Source organism: Caretta caretta, chromosome 14, assembly GCF_965140235.1.
Source record: "Caretta caretta isolate rCarCar2 chromosome 14, rCarCar1.hap1, whole genome shotgun sequence".
NCBI lineage: Eukaryota > Metazoa > Chordata > Testudines > Cheloniidae > Caretta > Caretta caretta.
Window position 1 is genome coordinate 20082344 of NC_134219.1, and position 24906 is coordinate 20107249.

The 24906-nt window shown below is 39.3% G+C and overlaps 2 protein-coding genes across 15 annotated transcripts in view; one reads left to right on the top strand and one right to left on the bottom strand.

The window, feature by feature from the left end:
* Positions 1-11659, top strand: part of TBCD (tubulin folding cofactor D) — a 261750-nt gene extending 250091 nt beyond the window's left edge. For 7 of the 9 annotated variants that reach the window (XM_048817354.2, XM_048817360.2, XM_048817353.2 and 4 more), the window contains exons 38-40: positions 3372-3481; positions 6580-6664; positions 9110-9179. In XM_048817354.2, the coding sequence (XP_048673311.2) occupies positions 3372-3481; positions 6580-6664; positions 9110-9136 (222 nt within the window). In that variant the 3' untranslated portion in view covers positions 9137-9179. Of the gene's footprint in view, positions 1-3371; positions 3482-6579; positions 6665-9109; positions 9182-11021 lie in introns of those variants that run through there. The other 2 variants (XM_075119355.1, XM_075119357.1) reach the window with 2 other exon arrangements.
* QTGAL (queuosine-tRNA galactosyltransferase) overlaps positions 10747-24906 on the bottom strand; it is a 304777-nt gene continuing 290617 nt past the window's right edge. For 4 of the 6 annotated variants that reach the window (XM_048817365.2, XM_048817362.2, XM_048817367.2 and 1 more), the window contains 2 exons: positions 16541-16629; positions 10747-11148 (listed from right to left, as the gene is read on the bottom strand). In XM_048817365.2, the coding sequence (XP_048673322.2) occupies positions 16549-16629 (81 nt within the window). In that variant the 3' untranslated portion in view covers positions 10747-11148; positions 16541-16548. Of the gene's footprint in view, positions 11149-12324; positions 12467-16540; positions 16689-24906 lie in introns of those variants that run through there. The other 2 variants (XR_012664925.1, XM_048817364.2) reach the window with 2 other exon arrangements.

The following is a 24906-nucleotide window of genomic DNA, read 5'->3' on the forward strand; positions in this document are numbered from 1 at the left end:
TTATTTCTCACCTCCATATATATTTATTTAATTAAAAACATTTTTGCTGTTAACAAGCATGTTATCTTTGGAGACACAAATCCACAGTTTGAGAAATGCAAAACTAAGCATCTCTGATGATATATGCTAGACTGAGCATTGAGTCCCATTGGGTAGATCGAAAGATTAACCTAAATAATCTATACAGAAGCCCCTGGAACCCCATAAAATTGGGTCCCTAATCCATGAACTATTGGAGCTCACTTACAAAACTTTTCTTAAACATTACATGAATACATTGTCTCATATTATAGAATTAAAATTTATAATTCCTATTGCATGATGAGATATCTTTGAGCTATAATGTATCTTAATTAAAACTATCTTTAGATAGGTGTTTTCCGCAAAAAACATTTTACCAAAAAAATCCAATTTAAATTAAAAAAATTGGATTTTTTTTATTTACTTTTTTTAAAATCAGGGTTGGAAGGGACCTCAGGAGATCATCTAGTCCAAATCCTTCTCAAAGCAGGACCAATCCCCAACTAAATCATCCTAGCCAGGGCTTTGTCAAGCCTGACCTTGAAAACTGCTAAGGAAGGAGATTCCACCACCTCCCTAGGTAACCCATTCCAGTGCTTCACCACCCTCCTAGTGAAAAAGTTTTTCCTAACATCGAACCTAAACCTCCCCCAGTGCAACTTGAGACCATTACTCCTTGTTCTGTCAATAGGTCCCCCTATATTTCCTCCACTTCGGACAGTTTGTGCTCAGAAACCCTCTGTGGGTTAAGACTCAAAGGGCAGCACTGTCCTCAGAAAAAGGGACCAACATCCTGATTTAAAAAAAACTGGGAGAGAGGTGCAACCCCAATATCTCCAAGAGGGGAGAGGTCACTCCTAGAAAGGAAATGATCGGGCTGCCAACCTTCTGCTCAGGTTAATCGTCACATCTGTCATGACCTTTGTAATAAAAATAAATAGACATAATTTTAATTTACCTCCTGAAAGTAAATTCATATGGCAACATTTCAAAATTTTAATTGCAGATCTGCAACTATACAATAAAGACACTCATCCAAGGACCTTTGGTGTAACTTTAAAATCCAAACAGTCCATACTAAATCTAAGAATCCAAACCAACTCCAGTTAATTATGTATGTTAAATACAGTATAAGATGAGGATTTCAAAAGAACACACCTTTGGCCTAAGTCTGCTGCCATTGAAGATGATGGTCAAATTCTCATGGACTTCAATGGGAGCAGAATTAGACCAACAATGAGAACTTCTGAAACTTGTTCACACAGCTTGTATGTCAGTATGTTCATTATAATCCCATATTTTTAAATACCATATTAACGTATTATCAGTATCATCAGTAACTACCAAGGTTTCACCCATCTTACCTATTATCAGTTACCTATTTATCTCTCTGCAGATTTAGGTCCCCATTCAATATGGTACATGCCAAATTTTAAGCATATGAATTGTCCCATTGGCATCGAGTAGAACAACTCATGTGCTTAAAGTTAAGTACCCGCTTAGGTACTTTTCAGGTGCTATCTATGTATCTTCCTATAAAAACAAACTCCTTTTGAAACATAATGTTTAAAAACAACAACCCCAAAACAATACTTAGCAGTAAAAGTTGAATATAGGCTGAAATTTGGCTTACAAAATCTTAAGCCCAGGGTGATCTAAAAAAAATAAATAAATCAGTTTAGACTGTTTTAAACTGATGAGGTTAATAATATTCAAGTGTAATCTTGTGTCTCATAACTCCAAAGTGACTTAAATTTTGAAGAACAAATTTTACTACTTTTGCTATTTTCAAGAATACAGTCATCCGAATCATTTAAAATAAGAAGTTTCATACTGTGTTTGCACAGGAAGTAGTTTTCATAAGTAATATTACTACATATGGTTAATGTACCTTCCAAAATCTATATTTATAGTACATGGTATATGGTGATATAACAATTGTAAAGTAGCCATTATAATCTGTTGTGTAAATAATATATGATTTTAAAATGTTTTAAATAGGTATTTACATGGTAACCCAAACTACCATATTGCAATAACACTGTCATATTCCCATGAGAGAGTATTTTGTGGCCTCTAGTTAATCAATATTTAAATAAGCGCAGAAATCCTTCTGCTTAAACACTGAGGTTGTTACAGAAGTCAAAAGTGAAGAAATCCAAATTTCTTTCAAATTGCATCCTTCTGTTTTTGTTCTCTGCCCTGAGAGGTGCCAGAGTAGATGGATGAGGGAACCAGGCTGGCATAAAGGGAGTCATTTGGACCTTACGCATACCAGGAGATAGGGACTGACTGTTGCAGGGATCTCCAGGTGCCTTGATCAATGCTTGGATTTCATTGATGAAGCAAGGCAGTGTGTGTTGAATAGATACTGGATGGAGCAGATTGGGAAGCATCACCTATTGCAATAATTACTTCCAAACAAGCTGGGAGGCTCCCTGTCTTCTGTAGTAAAAAATAAGGTATTTATGGTTCTGAACAGTGAGATTATCTAAAAATGTATTGTCTTTCTAGACTGTTTGTTGTGTATTTGGCTAATTTGTCCACAACTAAGTATATACCAGCACAGAATAGAAGGCAAATAATATGAACCTTTCTTTGGGTGCCCTAAAAGTAAGTGTATCTGTCTGTACAGTAGTGCCCTACAACACTGCATGAAAATTGCATGCTAGAGAAGAACATGATATATTCTACAATGAATAAGTGAATATGCATCTATAGAATATAACGCTCAGAATTTTAAGCCACATTTTGAGGAACCACAGGGAACATTAAGGAGACATTTTCTTAAGAAAATCCAAAGTATATTGTTTGTTCTGCCAAAAAATGCCTGTATGACTCATCTCTCTCTACCTTAGCATTCCTGTTTGTAAAATCAGGGATGTACTTTTCTGCCTCATATATTTGTTGTGAGGGTACTATTTGTAAAGCACATTGCAATTCTTTAGCATCTTCCATCTGAGGAGCTCAAAGTATTAAAGTAGAACATAAATCATCAAATAGCCATCTCTGAATAAGTGATTTCATCTTAGGCGCGCCACACATTTAATAAACATTACACTCACAACACTTCTTTGAGATACAGAAGAAATGCTATAATATCCATTTTAGAGATATTCAAACTGCAGCATGGAGGTGAAGTCACTTTCCCCAGGTTCCACAGCATATCACTGGCAGACTCGGGAATATCACTCCCAGTTCTGCATTCTGAACATTATACCACTTCTTCCACTAAAGTATTCTGAAAGTACTGTGCATAACAACTGTAAATAACATGTAGCTCTTATGTAGCAGTCTGGATAATTTCACTGTTTTCAGCAACTGTAAATTCTCTCTCACCCCTTCTCTAGATAAGGAAAACAACAGCCAGTCAAGTGTATGAAATGTTGATAACCTACAGTGATACTGTTGATCCTGATATTCTGGATGAGGTCATGACAGTACTTAGTGATACCAACTGGTAAGTGAATTCATTGTCCGAGAAATGTTTAAAAATAAGGCCAATTTTAATAATTCTCATATCTATGAAATTTTTGTTCATGAGGAAAAGTGGAAAAGGAACTATAAATGACGTGACATCTTTAGCAAGATCCACTTATCGCTTTATACAAGTTTTTAGGCCAAAAAGGGTATTGCTGAAAGGGATCTTCCTGCCTTGCAAGCTTGTATATTGTATATCATATATTGGTGGTAAATAAAGGTGCTATGGTTTTATTTTTACTTGTCCAATGGTGTTTACTAAAATACCCATAATTTCTAATAAAGAAAAAGGGGAGGAAGTCCTGGAAGTTCGTTGTGATTCCACAATGCATTTCTTTTGTGTAACAGACAAACCTCAATTGCAGACACGTTTTCTTGGCATTCTTGAGCACTTCCAGTATTCTGAGAAAGAGTGGTATGTGGGCAAAGAGTTGAAAAGTGTCATAATGAGAAGAATTACTCCTATTTTCCTATGAAATATAGGTTTCAGAAATGTTGAAACCTCCTTCAAACAAATATTCTGAAATAGAGTAGTCTGACATTCCCCAGTGGAACTTTCATACTGTAGTATTAATTAAATAATACAATTTAAACTACCTTCTGGTGTCTTTGTCATTAAACCTCTTCTGGAAAGAAGGCCTGGCATGCAATTGTGAATTAATATAGCTAAATGTACCACAACTACTTGCCAGAATTTTGAGTAATTTCTATTACTCTTTTCGAAGAACTCTTTTATCAAATGCTCTGCTGTAATGGCAACATTGTCTTGTCCATGCCAGGTGCAGTGGGTTATCACTGACCCAAAGGTATTAAAATGTCAGTCAGAGGTAGTGTGGGCTCAGTTTCTGGTTGTAGTCTTTCACTTGAAATTCACCTAGTGGTGAAAAAAAGGACTTCTAGCAGTCTTACACACAACAAAATAACAGAACAGAAACACGACTATAGGAAAACTGAATGCTGTAAGAACTGCTGATTATATTTATGCCTAAATGTTCATTTTTTCACAGCTTTACTTAGTGTTGCATTATGAGCCTGAAATATGAATCATTAGGCGAGAGAGACTGATTATATAGTTCTAGATCCACAGAGGATGTAGCATAGGTGTTTTAAAGGTCTCACTGCTTAAAAGATAAATTAGTTCATTTTTTGACTACCCTTTTTGATGCCCTTTTCCTTACCAGTATTTTCTTAGTTCTGTGAATGCAACAAGTTATGTTCTAATCATTGTATTACAATAGATGTGTTCATGACTTAAACATTTCCAAACTTTCCCTTTTTCGTGAATTTTGTTGTCTTCAAGGAACAAGTAGACTTAGGACATGCTTTCACAGTTTCTCTGAAGCCATGTAAAAACACATTGGCATTAGTCACTGATTTTGGATAATTGTTCTGCATGAACTTAAGTGGAATTTCCATTTGGACAGCTTGTTTTTGGCAAGCTAAACAGTGCTGGATCTGAAACTCTGGGGAATTATTTTATGCCACAGTTTAATCTCATTCTGCTCTGAAATTCCTGACTGGTGATAGATTTTAAAGTAAATGATGTGTCGTGTTTGTTTAAAGGCTGTCAGTATAATGATTGGCTGCTACTACTTTTCTTAATCTTTCAGTACAGAATTAGAACAGCTATATGAGCTTTTCTCAGATTTGCAGAATCTATTTCTTTTCAGTCTTATGTCTTACATTACCACATGAACTCTACAGTTAAAATAATTTGTTTCCACAAACTTTTGAAATTGCTCCTCTTGTGTTAATATCTTTCAGTGCTCACTCAGAAAGTTAAAGGTTGTTTAGCTATTTTGGCATTAAATCCCTCTTTCATCTCCATAAATTGTGAAGAAGGGAGGGAGCAGTGGCTGTTGCTATGTCATATACAGAACAAGCTCAGAAATAATGCTGAGACAAGCAACTGGTTTGAGACCAGTGTTGTTTGTATGGTAGATTCCCCCTTATTAATTTGTCACTGAAGTAATCAAATGAAAAGAGGAATATTTAAATCAAAATCACTATGGAAAATATGGTGGTTACAGGCCTGGTCTTAAATTAGTCAGCCATCAGAACCCTGCCCTGTACTCACTAAAATTATGCGGCTGCCTGCCTGTTCTATTCTCTGTTGGTCCAGTGCTTAGTATACACCCCAAATTCAAATATAAGTCTAATACTTTGAGATTTAAGATAGAGTTCTAGATCACTTGAAATGTGATTGTTTCACCTGGGGAGACTTGGTAGATAAAGCAGTTGATGAATGTAATGTTTATTAAAGAAGACTTATGACACCTTGCATGGGATCATCAAGAGTATGTTAAAATTCTCAGACGCTCTGGGCACTACAGGAAGGGCTTTATACTTCTGAATTAAAATAAATCTGTGTTGACAGCAGGAAGCTGAACCAGCCTCAAATATTTTGGTTAAAAAGACCATAACCAGGATATGCATATTTGAAATATTCTCCCTGTTAGAACCACCGTGGGTTTAGAGTACAATTGTTGAATTTATAATATAACAAAATGTGCCTTTTGTTTTGGCTCAGAGCAAGTTTGCAACTTGCCAAAGTTGTCACGTATCTTTCAAAAAGGCCAGAGGTATTCAACATTTAGATTGTATGTATCCTTTTCTGTAGTACTGGAATCAGTGTCGTCCTCCCCAGAGAATTAATTGGGTATGGGATTCTATGTACCATGGCTACCTTTACAAAATCAAAATTATGTACATGGTTGTGTCAGAGGTACCAAAGGTTTCCCTTTATTTTAGACTCGGAAATGCCTGCAGTATCGAATAATCAGTTGGGGACAATGACACTTCTAACAGACATACTGTAAAGAGTCCTCTGGTTTAATGTAGTGCAGTAAAAATGTTATACTTTTTTTGTATCAATCAAATAAGAATTTATTAAGAGTAAATATGTTTCACTATACTTTGATAATACTATTTAATGTTTAACTGTATTTTTAATATAGTATCCTTTCAAACTGTTCATTAAGCTGTTCTTTTCATTGCATGTTACAAATTTAGTCACGAAAATTATTTTCTTTCTGGAAAGCATGAACATTAAAAGAAATTCTCTTGTCTTGGTTACAGGGATGCTGAATTACCACTTGTGAGAGAGAAGCGCAACTATCTCTGTGACCTAATGAAAGTGCCGAAACCGCAACTAGTGTCCAAGGTAGAGTGTGGGGTTTTTGCTATAGAATTTTCCTGAAGGAACAAAAAAAAGCATCAGTTATTTTACTAAATATCCTGTACTTGTTAATGACATCTAGAAATCCAAGACCCATGGGATTGTGCTAGAGATAAGTACAGAATGTATGGAGTTGTCTAAAACAGTTTTTATAAAACCCTCCAATCCCATTCCTTGAAAACATTCCAGACTTCTGGTGCAAAGCTCAACTTACTGAGACAATGCAAGCATGAAATAATGTAGCACAGATGCCTGTGTGTACAGTGTGTGTGTCTGTGTTTTGTGGAAAAGAATGGTAAGAATTTCCCCTTCAAATTTAATAGCAAAACTAAAATTCCATGACTTATGTGACTTCCTATACATTGATTCTGCATTTAGGATAGAAATGGTATTGAAAGATTCAGGAAAGTTACATTCTAAAGCCTAATAATAAATAAAGTACTCCTGAGAAGTGACAACATGTAACCTTAGGAAAGAATTTCCTTACTCAGTTTAATATACACATGGTGGGCCAGATTTGCAGAAGTATGCAGCATGAAGCCAGCGCAGTTTTGAGTACAGCTCATTCTCCACAGGAGGAGAACTCTGTTTTGATCACCGTGCCTCTAAGCCAGAGAAGCATGAGAGAGGTTCTTTTCCTCCAGATATGCGAGACAATGAGGAGGAAGATGTTGGCCACCAGGATAAGCAGGCTAACTAATACCAAGGACAAATATTAAATACACTTGTCCTCCCCCTTCATTCTTTCTTTATGCAAATTGTTAGGAAGGCATGGAAAATGGTTCAGGTGGCAGGTCCTGAAATTCTACAGAGTCACCCAAAGCCAAACTCTTCACTGTCTAAACTTGATGCAACAGGTAATTCCTGCAGAGGGAGTTTACTTACTAAAGGACCCTGCAGGCACAAAGAGAGATGCCATTCTTAGAACAGATTTCACAGCCTCTTCAGCAGCCCTACTGTCACTAGCAAGCACATGCTTGCGAATGCTACAGTGTCCTGCTGTGATGAACTAAAAACCTCTACCTTCAGAACAAAGAACTCAGACTGATACCTAAAGAAATACCAGTAGCTGCTGCATTCATAAAAAGATGATGCATGGACTCTCAGTTGTCCTGGCCCTAACTCTGACTTAAGCCCTGACAAGTGTAAAATTTATCTGTATCTCAAAAGTCTTAGTTGGAATCCCATTCATGGAGAAGCTTGATAAGATGGTAACCGATTATATGAACAAAGTATTAACTTTCTACTCCTGTGGGATCAGACACAGACAGGGGGCAGAATCTCATTTCAGCCCTACTCACAGCAAAAGTACCAGAGTAGAGATTCTTCCTGTTCCAGGAGAAACACCTGGGCTCAGAGTCCCATAAAATCCAAACCTTTCTTCCCGTTTGAACACAGTGACTGAGATAGGGCCTGCTTCCCTTCAAAAATAGGACCCAGGTTAGGATATCCTGTGTTGCAGGCATCAGATTTCAATCTGGTTCACAGAGGTGATAGTGTAAGATGAATATTATCTGGAGCTCCAGGCTCTGCAGCTTCAAGAGATGAGAAACAAACCACACCAAAAGCACTAGAGTTTGTCCCTTAAGGCACCCCCAGGGCTCTCTTCCATCATCATTGAAGAAAGGTATCAGCAAGAGTATGAACAGCCTGATGAAGAAAACAAATTTCAGGACTATTGTAGTCTTTCTGGAAGGTCTAGCAGAAATTTACCTGCATATTCCAGTGAGATTCTCAAATAGGGTGGAATACCCATTGGGACGTATACTTGGAGAAGTATAGGTAATGGTTCTGAACAAAAGTAATCCAGCCAAAATATAAAGGTGAGGCGGCTCATCAGAAGGGAGGGATAGCTCAGTGGTTTGAGCATTGGCCTGCTAAACCCAGGATTGTGAGTTCAATCCTTGAGGGGGCCATTTAGGATCTGGGACAAAAATTGGGGATTGGTCCTGCCTTGAGCAGGGGGTTGGACTAGATGACTTCCTGAGGTCCCTTCCAACCCTGATATTGTATGATTCTGTGATCAGGGAAGCGGACCAAAATTGTTGGGACTAGACTCTAGCTCATAGATAGTCAAATCTCTCCTCTCCCACCTTCAACTATTGAGAAGATCAGGGGCCACCAAGAATGCTGGGATACCCAGACCTAGTTCAGCTTCCAGAGAGGTCTCCACTTCATTTTCCCAACTGGCAGGATTTCCTACACCAGAGCTGTCTGCTGCATCTCATTGCAGACAGCTAGGTTTTTAAGACTTGCAGGTTCTCCACCTCTTTTGCCTGTGTGAGACTGGAGACAAAATTCTGTCACTTCAGTATTGCAAGGTCAGAGCAGTGAGCAGGCTCTCAGTCTTTCCAGACTACCATACCCCTTTCAGGAATCTGATTTGTCTTGCATACTTAAACTACTTGTTTTCAAAATCTTCATTCTCAGATACTACCCATAATGCATCTTCTGTGAGGACACATGGCTGGTCTTAATCTCGAGTACAGATGGCTCTAGGGTAATTCTTCTTTTGTTTTTCCCAAAGTCTAACACCAAAAGAAAAAGCACGGCCTGTGGCAGATGTGAGAAGAGCAGTTCAAGTATTCCTTAGTAGAATCAATTAGCTTAGTAAAACATCATTTTTATTCTTCTCCCTATAAGTTCCATGCATGTGCTTGAAAGTATCTAAAATCATCCATTCTTAGGTAGATTCAATAGCGTTGCTGAAGCACATTCATCAGCAGAAGAAGCTGGCGCCTACTCAACGCTTCCATGATCAGCAGCCAGAACAAAAATCTGTAAAATGGCTACCTGGTCATCCATCATCACCTCACATACTTGACTCTTCTTCAGAAGAAAAATGTCAGCAGGAGGATGCTCTCAGCTATGGATTTAAAATAGATTAATACTACTTGGGAAAGGGTAACATTCTTTTGTCCCATTTGTCATTCCATCCCTATGTCCCAGACTGGGGGAAAGATTGTGATACAGAAATGTGCTAAAATGGGGCAAACTGTGGGAAGTAAGGATTTGCTGTTAATTTATACTTAATCTTTTACTTAAAATGCAGCATTTCCCACACAGTTTTGGAGGTATTCATACTGGTAAAAGAGTTGTGGCCAACCCCTGGAACATCAGATAAGATTTAACTGCCTCTGGTGTTTGTAAGTAGAGATACAACCCAAGTGTGTTGAGCTGTAAGAAGCCAGGTTCCGAAAGGAAATTATCATGTAACACGTTAAGTCACAAAACCAGTTATTTGTTTTGTTCTGAAAACATTGATAGTAAAAGGGCCAAGAAAACCAGCTGCTGAAGTGATTCTTACTCCCCTGATATACATTTAGTTAATTTGTACAGCAACCAGAACAGATAAAGAAAAATTCTTAACGTTCTCATCTGGTAAATCACTCTTGTTTAAAGTGAAAGCTAAACTTGTGAGTGCTGGTGTTTTAATGAATTGGGAGATTAAGAATCTTGTTTTACTATCAGTGTTGACTGCTCTTTGCTTCATAAATGTTATGATTAAGCATTTCAAAATGTAGAGGGTATAAGATAATTGGTAAGAAAATTGTCTTGAGAGCCAGGTGAGTTTTAAACACTTGGAGACTCATATGAAAGATTGGAAAGAAAAGTGAACCCTCCACTTTGATAATACGAGGCACCTAATGTGTACATATGTCTGGGGAAAAATTATTGGAAATACTGTAATGCGAATCTTTCCTTTAGTATCCCATCAAAGTCAGTAAAGTTACAGGGCAGAATTTGGTGCTTTACTACTTCCTCCTCCTCCTCCTTATGTTTTCTAGCAATGCTAATTAAACACTTGCAGAAATAAATAGCCTTGCAGTTTACTTTAATACTAGCTAGAACAAATAGAAGTTTTCAAGAATGACAATCCCACTTGCAATCCTACTGTGTATTACTAGTGGAGGAGTTTCTCAGCAGTTAAATCCAGTGACACAAACATTTTTCCATAGGGATGCGGGGTGTATGAGAGAAAATACACAGCACACTCTACCTTTCTCTGAGAGCTCGCCTCATAAAAGTAGAGGAAAAATACAAACATGATTAGATAAAACCAGGCATAACATTTGAATACAAGCCACTTGAACTTTATTTATCTTTTTGAAAAACATGTGTCAGTTGAATCAACATTTAAAATATTATTCATCTGTTTTTTCTTTTAAATCTAGCAGTTGTGATATTTACCATCTGTTAAAATGCAATTTACTTTTAAAACAAAGTCCTATTTTCCTTTAATTGATAACATGCATTCAGTTATTAGTTGGATTAAAAGTAACTGAGTACCCTACCTAAAAGGAATTTCATAAGTTCTTCTTTTTTTGTTTCCTGTATGTAGAGTGCAGCATAGTAAAGCAGTCAGTGTTCTCTGTTGCTTTGAAAACTGAAGCTCTCTGGCACTTGCGTCATGAAGGAGGAAGTGATCTGTGCTGTGGCATCTTGATAAAGTGGAGTCTCAGACTGAGCTACAAAATATGATTAACAAAATTAACATAAAGAGTGAAAAAGCAGCCTGTTTATCTGTCAGTATCTCTGACCACAATATAAAGGCAACAAAGGTCCATTATGTTTTCAGTTCTTAAATTTGTTATCTGTAGCCACAAGATGGCAGTTTGTCCTCATGATCGTTGTCATAATTGAGGTGCTTTTGAATGCCAGTGTCTTGCATTCCCCTTATAAAACCTGAATTAGTGTGTCTCCTCTAAAATCATTGAGCTTGTCCTGGTGTATTAACCATTTACAGTTGTGGCTAATGCTTGTGGTCAAAACAAATATTTAAGATAATGTAACAATTCAGAGTGGCAATACTTAATGGTAATTAAATCTTTCATCGTTACCTTCAGGTAATACCTCTCTCAATAAACTGTTCTTTTATTGCCTTCAGCCCTGACTTACTGTCTGCAAGCAAAAGCAGACAATCTTCGTTCTGGGTAAGGTCAAAGCCTAAAATAAACAGAGACTGTTGAATAGTGTAAATGAGTGGTGACTTTGTGTTATAAGCTAGAGTTCCAGAGACATCAAGCAGAACCTCACTTTTCCAACTGAGGAGTACAGAGGTGATAGGTCAGTGCTTCAGCCAATGCCCTTACTGTTAGCAATTTTTAAAAATCAATCATCTGTTATCAGCTAGTCACATTTGCCCTCAGCAGCCCCCTGGCCCTCTAAAATAGATCAGTGATTGCAGGCTACATTGAGAGTTGACAGGATAGTACAGGTAAACCTTTTTATTGGTTGTTTCATGTAAACTCCACCCCCTTCATGTATGTATTACAACAATTTATAGTAGATTATGCCAATTTATGAGCATGAAGAGCCAAATTCAGAGATGCCATGGTTATCAGGTAGAATAACCACATTTATTGTTCACTTTGTGAATATCAGAAATGGTTCTTTTTGAACATTTGTTCAATTTTAAAAAACTCTTGTTTGTTGCGACAAGCTGCAGTTCTCCAATTAACTTAACATCCACATAAGTGCTCACACATCCAAGAACCTGGCCAGCTCTTATGAAAAACTAACACCTGCTTGTTTTTAACTTAATGTTCAAAAATTAATTCCACAAAACAAGCATTACAACATACTAAAATAAATTCTCAGTATTGGTGCAAACCAACTGGTGCAAATAAGAACTGAGGTCTCACCATGCCATGATTCTAGTGTTGGTAACAAAGTGGATGAGAAAGGACCAGTGTTAAATGATGATACCACTAGCAATTTGAAACGGGTGTGACAGCGCTTGAAAATAGACAGCCCCATTGTTCTTCTGAGTGCAGGCACAGGACACTGAAAGTGATGAACTACATTAGTCTCTGTACAGAGTGAATCGATTCATTCCGCATTTTCAAAACCAAAATTGCAACCAGTCATTCTCCATAAAGAGGCACCTAATAAGAAATGATACGACAGCTGATTTTTTTTCCTCCAGAAAGGCCAACTATAAAAACCCATAACTTAACTGCATTTGACATTGAGGAAACCTACCCCTACTGTATAGTTAAGTAAGAGTGAGTGACAGGATAAGCATTTGTAGGATGCTTTGCTCCAACAGAGGGGGTGTGGAAACTGATTTTTAAGCTTATCTGACATACAACAGGATAGCACAGGCTCTTTTAGTATGCTATATAAACCCATTCAATTCTTTCTCTAGAGTCACAAGGGAAGTTCATTATATGAATGATTTTCAACAAGTGTATTAAATAGTTTTCTTCCTGAAGCAGAAGGAAAGGAGAAATATCCAAAAGCTAAGGTGGCAAGATTTTCAATTTTGCACAAGTGAACAAGCCCAGAAAATAGCTTCATACCAAAATGACTTCGGGCTAGATCTCAAGTACATACACGCTGCAAAGAAATGGCCCACTACCCTTGAGGACCTATCTTCACAGGTGTAGGAATGGCTCACACCTCAAATGCCACTCCTTATAGAAGGTGGCTGTGTAGCTTGTAGAACAGAGGTTTTCAAACAGTGGGGTGAATCCCCAGAGGACCGTTCCAGAGGGTGAGCGGCCATGATACGTAGCTTGGGCTTCAGCGAAGCATAGCAGGGCTCAAGGAGGGAATGGAACCTCCATCTCCTGACTCACCTCTTTTTGTCTGGATTGGGGGATCGGGGGGCCGTAACACAAAATTTTAATTCCAGGGGGGCAACTCAAAAAGTTTGGAAACTGCTGTTATGTTGTATAATCACTGTTTGAATTGTACCAGCTGAAGATGATGATTGACTGTAAGAATAACTTTGTGGCCCAGTTTGGCAGGTGGCTGTATAAACCTGACATGGTTCCTTTTCTTTCCAAGTAGACTCAAACCACCTATACTACTACTGTTTCATTACCAATGCTCATCCTGGCACTCCCATTCTTAGAATGGGACATTTTTTTTTTGAAGATTTGCTATAGAGTACGTTCCAAAGTAGGAGTGTGAGCTGTGGCTCAAGGTCAAAATGAATAAAGCTCCAGTGGAATCCCCACACTGTCAGAAGCTTTAGTTTTATAAAGATTGTGGTATAAAAATATTCAATCAACATACAAAAAACAGTCATATGAAACTCAAATGAGAAATACCCTCTGTGCTATGAACCTCAGCATTGTATCTTAAAGGTAATACTCCTGAAATGGGGTTAGCTTCACAGCCATGCAGCACAACACCCTGTATTAAACCACAAAACAGGTATGACATGGAAAATGATAGGACAAAGTACCCAATCCTGAACAGGACCCACCTATATGAGTGACAAACTTGGTCTCCATAGGTCTCACAATTGTTAGCTTTGCTGAGATTACCAAGTCTGGTCCCAATGGAAATTCAATGAATAGACACCAATCTGCTGCAGCATAATAGTTAGGGATGCTGCTAACTGGAGTGAGATCAAAACAAAGCCACTACTAAAGCAGGCTGGCTTTAAAATGGCCACTTAGAGCCAGATTTTCAAAAGAGCTCAGTAGCCAATATGCTTTTAAATAATATGTAGGTATGGAGATCTTTTGCGCAGTCACCTATATATCAGTGGGATGAGTATAAAAATTGAGCCATTTCATCTCTCTATGAGAAACTGACAATGCAAAATTCTAGTGACGGGATCACCATCTCTTTAAAATCTAGGCCCGAGGGGTTTAAATTACCAATCCCCTGGTCTGAGAGGCCACCACCACCAGTTTATGCGCTATTCTAGAAAGAAAGCTGAGAGGCCACCACCACCGGTTTATGCACTATTCTAGAAAGAAAGCTGCAGCCACTTTTTTCATATAAATACTACATTCTGAGCAGCAAAGGATAAACACTGTGAGTTTATAACAGCCTTTTCCTCCGCTTCTAGCTGGTTGGCAAAAGCTGCAATTTCAGGCTCTTTTCCATGTAAATGGAAAATCAGAAATATTTACCAGAAGCACAGAACATGATCAGCAACTGGGGAGGGCAATGAAATGGTGGTTTCAGTATTGATAATCTATACATGGAATGGGGTCCTGGGAACAAGAGTGAAGTGATGCACGTGATTCAATTCAAAACAGGATATGCATGCAAGTAGCAGGGAAATGGAGATGCAGGCTCAAAGTTACAGGCCTCTTTTCTGAAAGGAGCCATTATTAACCAGGGGTTTTTGAGGTGGGGAGGCACTCTTCTCCACACAGATTTTATAATTTAATTCTGCACAGCTGGTCAAGGAAGCAAAGGCAGCAGTACCCTTTTACTAAACAGAGTGACAGCACTTGCTGGAATTCTTTAGAATTTAAACTTAGTATATTTTTGTAATAAATTTGAGTATATTGATGGTATAACATACAGCTTGATAGGGAATGGCTCTGGATGCTGTGAGCCATTTCACCAGCTCAGACCAACTACCATTCAAATAGGCAACACTTCTTGTCCAGCCTAGTATCATGCAGACAGAGAAAAAAAGTCAAAAGATAGCATCTACTGTACGGCCCCTCAATGCTATGCCATTCTCAGGCTGTCAAAATCACCCAACAAACAAGAAAGATGAACACAAAAGATAAAGGAACAACAGTAACTAAGACAACTCTTTATTCTGTGGTTAAATAAGTAGCGTAACTAGCAACCAAAATATCTGTTACTTAACCAGAGTAGAGATTTTCCAAAAGAATTAGTGATTTTAGGTGGCCTACTTTATAAAGCTTAGACCCCTTTAAGGTTTTTTAAGTGCTACACAATTAGAACCAGACCTGTCTACTGTGTCAAGCTGGGCCCCCAGAATTACTAGGTAAGGTAAATTACCTCTTCATTATGACAGGTTTCAGAGTAACAGCCGTGTTAGTCTGTATTCACAAAAAGAAAAGGAGGACTTGTGGCACCTTAGAGACTAACCAATTTATTTGAGCATGAGCTTTCGTGAGCTACAGCTCGAGCTGTAGCTCACGAAAGCTCATGCTCAAATAAATTGGTTAGTCTCTAAGGTGCCACAAGTACTCCTTTTCTCTTCATTATGTTAATTCACATCTAATAAACCACTAAGTGGCATCTTTCACTTGAGGGATAGTCTAAAGCAGAAGCTGATCTGAGGTTTAGTTCGTTCTTGAGCAAAGTTATAACTTGAGGTACTCAGTGCAAGAAAAACATTACTTCTGTGTTAGCAAAAATCTACCTATTTTTAAGCATACACAATAGGAGGCTGAGTGAAAGCTCTGAGCATCTATATACGTTATCCTCTGGCTTCCATATCAGTTCCCATATACACTATACTCCTAACACGCCTGAATCACAGGGATGCCATAATTTAGGGCCTCTTTAATCCCTCAGCACTAGCAGTTCACATAGATACAAAGCAGTAATGCAAAGATTTTACCTCAGGAAACAACAGCTGCTGTTGTCAGTAGCAGGAGATTAACCAACTCCAGGGAATGGCGTGGGGCCCCTGACCACTCTGGACAGAACCTGAGTCACCAAGGTCTCTAAACACTTTCATTGTTGTGAACATTTAAACTGATGTGTACATTTTGTTTGATATGGCTGTAATGTTTCCTTATGGTAGCAGCTTGCTCTGTAATCTAATGGATAGTACTGGATGGGCTACTTACACCAAGAGTATAAGCAGCAGTAACAAATTTTGTATACTTAAAATTAGCAACAAATATAGCACATTTCACTATTGTTTTTGTGATAATAAGCAGGAAGAATCACAATTATAAACTGACTACTAAGCCAGTAATGTGCCATATTAACAACTGGTAAATATAGATATCAAAAGTATAGTTTTATCCTGCCTTTAGAAAAGAATACATGATCAGAAGAGATACACTGGGTGAAGTTCAAATTACTAACTATAAAACCTAACCCTCTCTGGACACAGTTTTGTTTTTAACATACACATCGCTCATGATATATAAAGCACCAATTTCAGTGCTGTACCTCAGTGTTCAGTTGAAATGATGATAATCCAGTCCCTCTTTCAAATCTAGTGTGTTCAAGTTTTCTTCAAATGCTCCACCTGTCAGATCCTGTGGGATGAGAGACAGCAGTTCATTCAGGTGAAATGAAGAAAAGCCCAGTTGTTGATCTAAAAATTAATAAAAGAAGAGTTGAGAAATCTATCTGTGCATACACCCCCCCCCTTCTAAAATTATTGCATTAGTTTAGAAACTCATGAGCCTAGACAGCTTATTTCCAGAGAATAGAGAAAGCTTTAAAAAAAAAAGTTTTACTTGTATCTCTGAGTTCAGAGTCTGGTTTGTTCTTTCCTTCCCGAACTGGTCATGTTCCGGATCAACCCCCAAGGCACCCCCCCACCAACCCCTGGAAACAAAAACCTTGTAGCTCCAGAGAGAAATACTGGCAGCTTTCAGACTCTCTTTTCATCCTCAGCTCATGGGGTGAAAGCCGGCATGTTCAAGAACTTTTCCAAGCTAGCCCAGGGGGGATGGTCACCAGTTCAGACGGGTGGCAAACAGCTCATTCTAACTGCTAAGCACAGAATAGGTTTGCACTGAAATCAGCTCTGCAGAGGACTATGTGTGAGTGCTTTTTTTAAGTACATGCATTTTAAGAGACTGGAACGAGGATGCTATTTAACAAAATAGTAATAATTGTGGATTTTGCATAATGATGTGCTTGTCTGATGCAATACACCTTTCATCAAGCAACTGGCATATTAACCATAGTTACAGGTGTTTCCTTCAAATCCTTTTTACTGTCTGGACAGAAACTTTGTATTTTTGTTCCACGCACAAAATTGCAAGGCAGTGATACAGACTCAAGTGGAATAGTGATGTCATTAGGTAAACATGCCAACCTCAGCATTTCTGATGTGATACTTTGCCCTCCTACAGTCTTTAATTTCACAAATCTTTAAGCTCTTCATAAATAATTTATTAATCATGACAATACCCTATGATGTAGGTAAGGGATAAGCCAGGATTGCTGCAGCCTCCCTTTGAGTGAAACACAGCAGCTGTGTTAAGGGCTTTAACAACACACACCACCACTACGAAATCGTACAGGAAAGAAGTAAAGCATAATATGTACAATGAAACAGCCGGAAGAATTCGGGAGGCAGAATGTTCAACTGTCCTGGTCAAAATCTAATGAAAAAAATTGCTGCAGGATCTTTAATGACCACAAACTATCTGAACCTCAGCTTTACTTCTCACCCAGCTGAGGGCATCTCCTGCTTCCCATATCACTGAGGGGCAGTCAAGGAAGAGTGACATTAACAGAATCTCTTACAAACATGACTTCTCATAGCATATAAGTGTTCCCTGGAGATCTCCCATTCAAGCAGTGAACTGCCCTATTCCTGCTTTAGCACATGAGATGTGAGAATGCTAACAAAAGGATCCAAGCAGTGCTAATGTCATGTCTACAATCTGGATCATTACTGCCTTTGGGGAAATAAATGTTGGATTCTGTGAGCATCAATAAAGCGGTGTTACTCCTCCTTCCATGCTCCTCCACTTCTCAGAGGGTCAGGTTTGTGGTTCTGACTTTTTAAAGAACAACTCTTCATTCTTTCTCCTGCTTGAACTGACAGATGAAAGGAAACATCTGCAGGCACATTGCTTTAGACCTCAAACCCACTCCAGCGAACTGTGCCTCAAAATCATATGGCTCTAATTACCTTTTTTCATTCTTCCACTTTAGCCTGCACGGCAAAAAGTATCGAGAAAGCTCCTGCAGCACCATTTCAGCAACATGGTAACCACAAGCCCTAATGCTAGTATTTATTGAACTCTGATGCTTTCTGTGCCTGAGAGTAATATAGTAGTAACTAATACATAATTTACATAGCACCTTTCATCCCAAAAGAGTCTAAAGCAATTTACAAAGTGCTCAACAAAATACCTAAGTAGGGTATAGGCCACTCACCACCCAAACACTGCTAGCTCTGGGGCAGAATGTGGCAGCTGGACACAGCAACACTAAACCATTTAGGACAGGAAGTACAGACTATCACACCCAGCTGGAAATGTGAAATAAAATGAAATGTGGCTATTTACACATGGACACTAAACACAGAATCTGCAGACTTCAGAAGTGAGAAGCTTTTTTTCAAGGAAGTCCTTGCTTTACAAAAACAACGCCCAATTGCTCAAAACTGTTTGACAGGTTCATTATGTTTCTTTAGAGACTGCTGAGCTGGGGTGTTGGGAAAGGCCCTTTTTGTGTGCGCACTAACCATCTCCCATTCCGTTGGAGAGACACCCCTCTCCCCAACTACAGGGACTGCTGGTGTGCCTGTCCTTGGCACAAGGAGCCCAAGATGTGGGGGAAGCTGTGCCCTCTTTTCTTTGGCACACCTAGGTAAGGGCCAGGCACAGGATACAGTTAACTCCTGTGCCGCCTCCCCCTGGTATCCAGTCATTGCCAGAGCATCTCTCCTCCCACTCAGGAGACAAGGTAGACCCCATATCAACAGTGTACACTTTATAAACAGAGCAGACTCTTCCCCTTCTACACAAAATCCCACTCTTTTTTAGAAGACCAGTAGCTTCAGGGCCCTGCCTCTCTCATTTGCTCAGCACCCGCTTCACCTATTGCAATCAGTGGTAGTTGAGGGCACTTAGCAGTTTGATGGACTGGGCCCTAGTTCTGCGATTCACTTGAGACCATGTATGTCAGTGGTCTATGTGCAAGACTCCCTGCTCAAGTTAATGGGGAATTCTACATAAGAATGTATGGCTAAGTTATGACCCATGGTCTTCACCTCTCCCAAGCCAGGACAGAGGGAGCTGGATGAGCCTCCCACTGCATTGTCAGAGTGCTGTATATAGGTTTATTTTCAAGTTCTGTTTTGTTTTTTAAAACTCAGATGTTAAATTAAGCAGGGTGGTTAAAAGGAATCCCATCATTCCCTGAGCAGCAGGTTGGGGAGCTGAAATGAGGCATGGCTTTACACAGCTGAACTAAAGCAGGAAGCTGCCAGGAAAACCTACTGTATTTCACACACTGTAGCTTTTGGCTTCTTAATTGAGATTTGAAAGTAGAAAAGCCCTTTTCACTTCAAGCACTTGGAATCCAACCTGAGCCACAACACTCGGTGGAATAGAACTGGAGCAAGGAAGGGCATGCTCCTCTCTCCTACTTTGGGCAAAGTAAGAAAAAAAAAGAAAGCAAAGCTGTAGGTGAAGCAGGTTTTCAGGTTTTGGAATAGAATTTGGACCATCAAGAGCAAAGATTTTATTCTCACAATGAGCAAAACACACCAGTTCACACACACCCATTTTCTACCTCCACAGAATTGCAGCTATAGCTCTTTGGCCTAAATGTGCTGAAAGCTTTTTACAAATGGAGCAGGGACTGCATAGTGTAGCTTTTCCTTTCAAGAACTAATCTTAACGTTAATGACAAATAATACCAGCATAAGCCAGAAAGGTGCTGCCTGCAAAATCCAGTGAGCAAGCAAGCACTATACTGAGTAAATGGCAGTCATGGAATTTCTACATAAACAATCCATTTATTAAAATTATTTAATCTTCTCAAGTGAGCAGGCACAAACTAGGCATGTTTTGCAACAGCTAAAATCTACACTGGAACGGAAAAAAAGCTCTTCTTGTCCTGGGTCACAAAAGAAAGTAAAACAAGCCTATGGAATGTATTCTTGTACAATATTTTAAACAACAGGACAAGTCTTCAGGAGAAATGCCATCTCATTCCAGAGCACAGGATATTGGAGCCCAGCATAAAGAGACCTTGCCATGATCAACTGTCTCTCCAGAAAAATCTATCACACCTCTATGGTACTTGATGCACCTGGAGACAAAGGCACCTCAAAAATGTTATCCTCCATTTTTAAATCAATGAAGCCTTAACATGGCTGAAATTATGGAGAGAAGAAGGGGCCTGCATACTAAAATTATGTGAGACAGAGTATTCTTCTCCAGATGTTAGGACAGGCTCTAGGAAAAGGGTGAATGCCAGCTCTTGAGTAAAGGTGAACCTGGCCCTGTTCCAGGATACTGACTTGTGCATTGTGGCAGCAACAGTTAAAGGATAGAAAGAAAACTGAGAGTGAGAGATAGCCCAACATAGAAAGGATTAATCTTGCAAATAAAATAAACAGAGGAATATAGAGGCTCTCCATACAAAAAGTAGAAATCTGTGCAGATTAAAGGAAATATAGTACTGAGGGCCTATGGCAGCAGGAGAAAGAGGCAAAGGAAAGCAGCATCAATGTAGAGATGCTTTGGAAGGGCTGCTACATGCTACTAAGGCCTCACTTCAGGATTTAAAGGGAAATCGGAGTCAGGCCTCAGACTATATTACATTGTACTGTACAGTCCTACCTTATTGTGCACATTTCATTTATTTAGTTTCATAGTATGTATACATGAAATTTTCCTTTATATTATTATTGACTAGTCCATCTTATGTTAGTAAACATAACTTATTCCATATCCCTGAAAAGATGCCAAGAACTTACTACTTCTCTGAAAAGTCCCTCTATAAATGGTACTGTGGGCTTCCATTGCTTACTGGATCTCTCTGACTATAATTCATGAGCACTGTTTACAAGTACAGTAAAAGGAGACTCCTAACAGCTCTGCAAATTCAAACTGGAATGTGACAGCCAAGCTGGGGTTTTTCCTGCTCATTTATCAGGAGATTCTGAAACCCAATTATACAATTGCGCAATCACATTGTTTTCATTAGCCTTCAAGGTTTGCATGTAACAGATACCACTTTTTCACAGTCATTCGTCAGAACAAAACTGCTCTTTAATTAGTGTGAGACCTTTCTTCTATGAGCTACTGAAGGAATCATAGATAGGTAACATGCTTAGCTTCACAATGCTAAACCAGTAAGATGAATGGGTGATTAGTCCTGCCAAGTTTTTGATGTAGGGATAATTGTTTCATATTTGGTTATGTAATTTATATTATGCCCACCCTGTACAGCAATATAGGGGGGAGAAACCTGTCTGTCAATGGGGATGTATGGGTGCAACAGCTCAGGATGTTGAGAAGCCTGTTAATGACTTCTATTTAAGAAAAACTTGTCTAAGAGCTGAGAGGATGTGCTGCTAATTCTGCCTTCCAGAAATCTCTGACAATTGCAGGTAACAAGTTCAGCAGGGAATATCTGGCTAGGTCATACTTGTCGCAAGAGCACATATTCAGATTTGAGAACTGTTACTCTTAAGCATTTCAGAATAGGGTATGTAAGGTTGTTTTATTTGTCTGCGTGACCTGAAACACACACCTGGGCAAAATGATTTGCCCAAATGGTTTGAAAATTTCTCTAAAACAAGCATTTTGTTTCCATATGGCACACACAAGAAAGATGTTCTTTTAGAGGGGAATTTCATGTCTCAAATATAGTAAAATTAAAGAATCTCCTGCTTACATCGTAGTGTGACTCATTAAATCAGTGCTTTTTTTGCATTGTTCCCACTGATTAATTTGTGTCAAAAGCACTACAACGCCAAAGATATCCATGACTATGGAAAAGGCTTCTCATATAATCAGCCTTAATATTAGTTTGTGTTAATTCCCTTCCCATTCCATCACTGATTATATCACTGTTTTTCTGGCTATTGCGCCTAGTTTACTCTTTGTTTTTGATGAGCTGCATAACTGTGTCTACAGGCTGCTCTGCTACCTCCAACTCCTTTGTGATCGTCAGCAGAGATGGGATTGTGAAAGCTCAGATCTGACAGCACATTCTGGGGGGAGGTGAATTAAATAAATAGCAGTGAGGTAGGTCTGTTGTTCAGCTCATTTTTCAGATGTGGGCTCCACAGAAAACAAAGCAAGTTCAAACAGTCTAAAAATATAATAAAGACCGAATCCTCAGCTTTATACTTAAGTCTGCACAATATCATCACAGATCAATGAAAGTTCAACATCTCTGCAGATTTCAATCAGTTTAGAAACCATTTCCTGTAGTGGTCAGGTCTAAAGTATGAGGACTTCTCCACACAGGAGACCTAAATCTTTTAAACCACAGTGTGTTACAGGCTTGTTTTGTTTTCGGTGTAGGGCTGCTTTCCAGAGCAGATTAAAAATGACTACCGAAAGGTGTGGTCATTCAAGTCCAGCCACAATAGCACAGCCAGTAAGAATTAGATTTCAATTTAAATCAAGCTCATGCAGCCTCTGCAAGAAGGTGTCATACTAACATAAGTTACACTATGTGTATTGTTGGCAGAAAGAGGGCTGATGGAAGAACACTACATAAAGGTGACCTGCAAAGGCAAAAGGGGAGAGAGAAAAAAAGAGAGGCAGAATGGTCCAGTGGACAAGGCCCTGGAATGGGACTCAGGAAACCACTGAACTTGCTGGGTGACTTTGGGCAAGCCATTTCACCTCTCTGGCTCTGTTTCTCCCCTCCCACCCCATCTTTTGTCTTGTCTGAGAAGACTGCAAGCTCTTTGGGGACCAACCCGTGCTATACATTTGAACAGTGCCTAGCACCAATGAGCCCTGATCTTAGTCAAGGCCTCTGGGCACTATTATACAACAAATAAATAATAATAATAAATAATAATAAACAGGGCTTAAGATCAGGTTTCAATTCCTGGATCTGCCACAGACCTCCTCTGTATCCTTGGACAGTCATTTAAGCTCTCAGTGCCCCATCGTTAATGTGTACAAATTGATTTGAGATCCTTAGAAGAAAGAAATCTCAAAAGAAGCCCTTTCTCTTTTCAATTTAGTCCTTGTCCACTTGGCCGCTATTATATTCTCTTATGGTTTTAATATTGCTCAAGGCCTGTGCAGTGGCCTCTTTCTCTGCTACCTCACTAGCAGAATTTATGATCTCAGCTCCAGTAACATCAGTTTTCAGAGTAGCAGCCATGTTAGTCTGTATTCACAAAAAGAAAAGGAGTACTTGTGGCACCTTAGAGACTAACAGATTTATTTGAGCATAAGCTTTCGTGAGCTACAGCTCACTTCATCGGACGCATTCAGTGGAAAATACAGTGGGGAGATTTATATACATAGGGAACATGAAACAATGGGTGTTACCATACACACTGTAACAAGAGTGATCACTTAAGGTGAGCTATTACCAGCAGGAGAGCGGGGGGGGGGGGGGGGGGACCTTTTGTAGTGATAATCCAGGTGGGCCATTTCCAGCAGCTGACAAGAACGTCTGAGGAACAGTGGGGGGTGGGGTGGAGGGAACAAACAAGGGGAAATAGTTTTATTTTGTGTAATGACCCATCCACTCCCAGTCTCTATTCAAGCCTAAGTTAATTGTATCCAGTTTGTAAATTAATTCCAATTCAGCAGTCTCTCGTTGGAGTCTGTTTTTGAAGCCTTGTGTTGTAATATTGCCACTTTTAGGTCTGTAATCGAGTGACCAAAAAGACTGAAGTGTTCTCCGACTGAATGTTATAATTCTTGGCGTCTGATTTGTGTCCATTTATTCTTTTATGTAGAGACTGTCCAGTTTGCCAATGTACATGGCAGAGGGGCATTGCTGGCACATGATGGCATATATCACATTGGTAGATGTGCAGGAGAACGAGCCTCTGATAGTGTGGCTGATGTGATTGGGCCCTATGATGGTGTCCCCTGAATAGATATGTGGACACAGTTGGCAATGGGCTTTGTTGCAAGGATAGGTTCCTGGGTTAGTGGTTCTGTTGTGTGGTTGCTGGTGAGTATTTGCTTCAGGGTGGGGGGCTGTCTGTAAGCAAGGACTGGCCTGTCTCCCAAGATCTGTGAGAGTGATGGGTCGTTCTTCAGGATAGGTTGTAGATCCTTGATGATGCGTTGGAGAGGTTTTAGTTGGGGGCTAAAGGTGATGGCTAGTGGCATTCTGTTATTTTCTTTGTTGGGCCTGTCCTCTAGTAGGTGACTTCTGGGTATTCTTCTGGCTCTGTCAATCTGTTTCTTCACTTCAGCAGGTGGGTAATGTAGTTGTTAAGAATGCTTGAGAGAGATCTTGTAGGTGTTTGTTTCTGTCTGAGGGGCTGGAGCAAATGCGGTTGCATCGTAGAGCTTGGCTGTAGGCAATGGATCGTGTGGTGTGGTCTGGATGAAAGCTGGAGGCATGTAGGTAGGAATAGCGGTCAGTAGGTTTCCGGTATAGGGTGGTGTTTATGTGACCATCACTTATTAGCAACATAGTGTCCAGGAAGTGGATCTCTTGTGTGGACTGGTCCAAGCTGAGGTTGATGGTGGGATGGAAATTGTTGAAATCATGGTGGAATTCCTCAAGGGCTTCGTTTCCATGGGTCCAGATGATGAAGATGTCATCAATGTAGCGCAAGTAGAGTAGAGGCATTAGGGGATGAGAGCTGAGGAAGCGTTGTTCTAAGTCAGCCATAA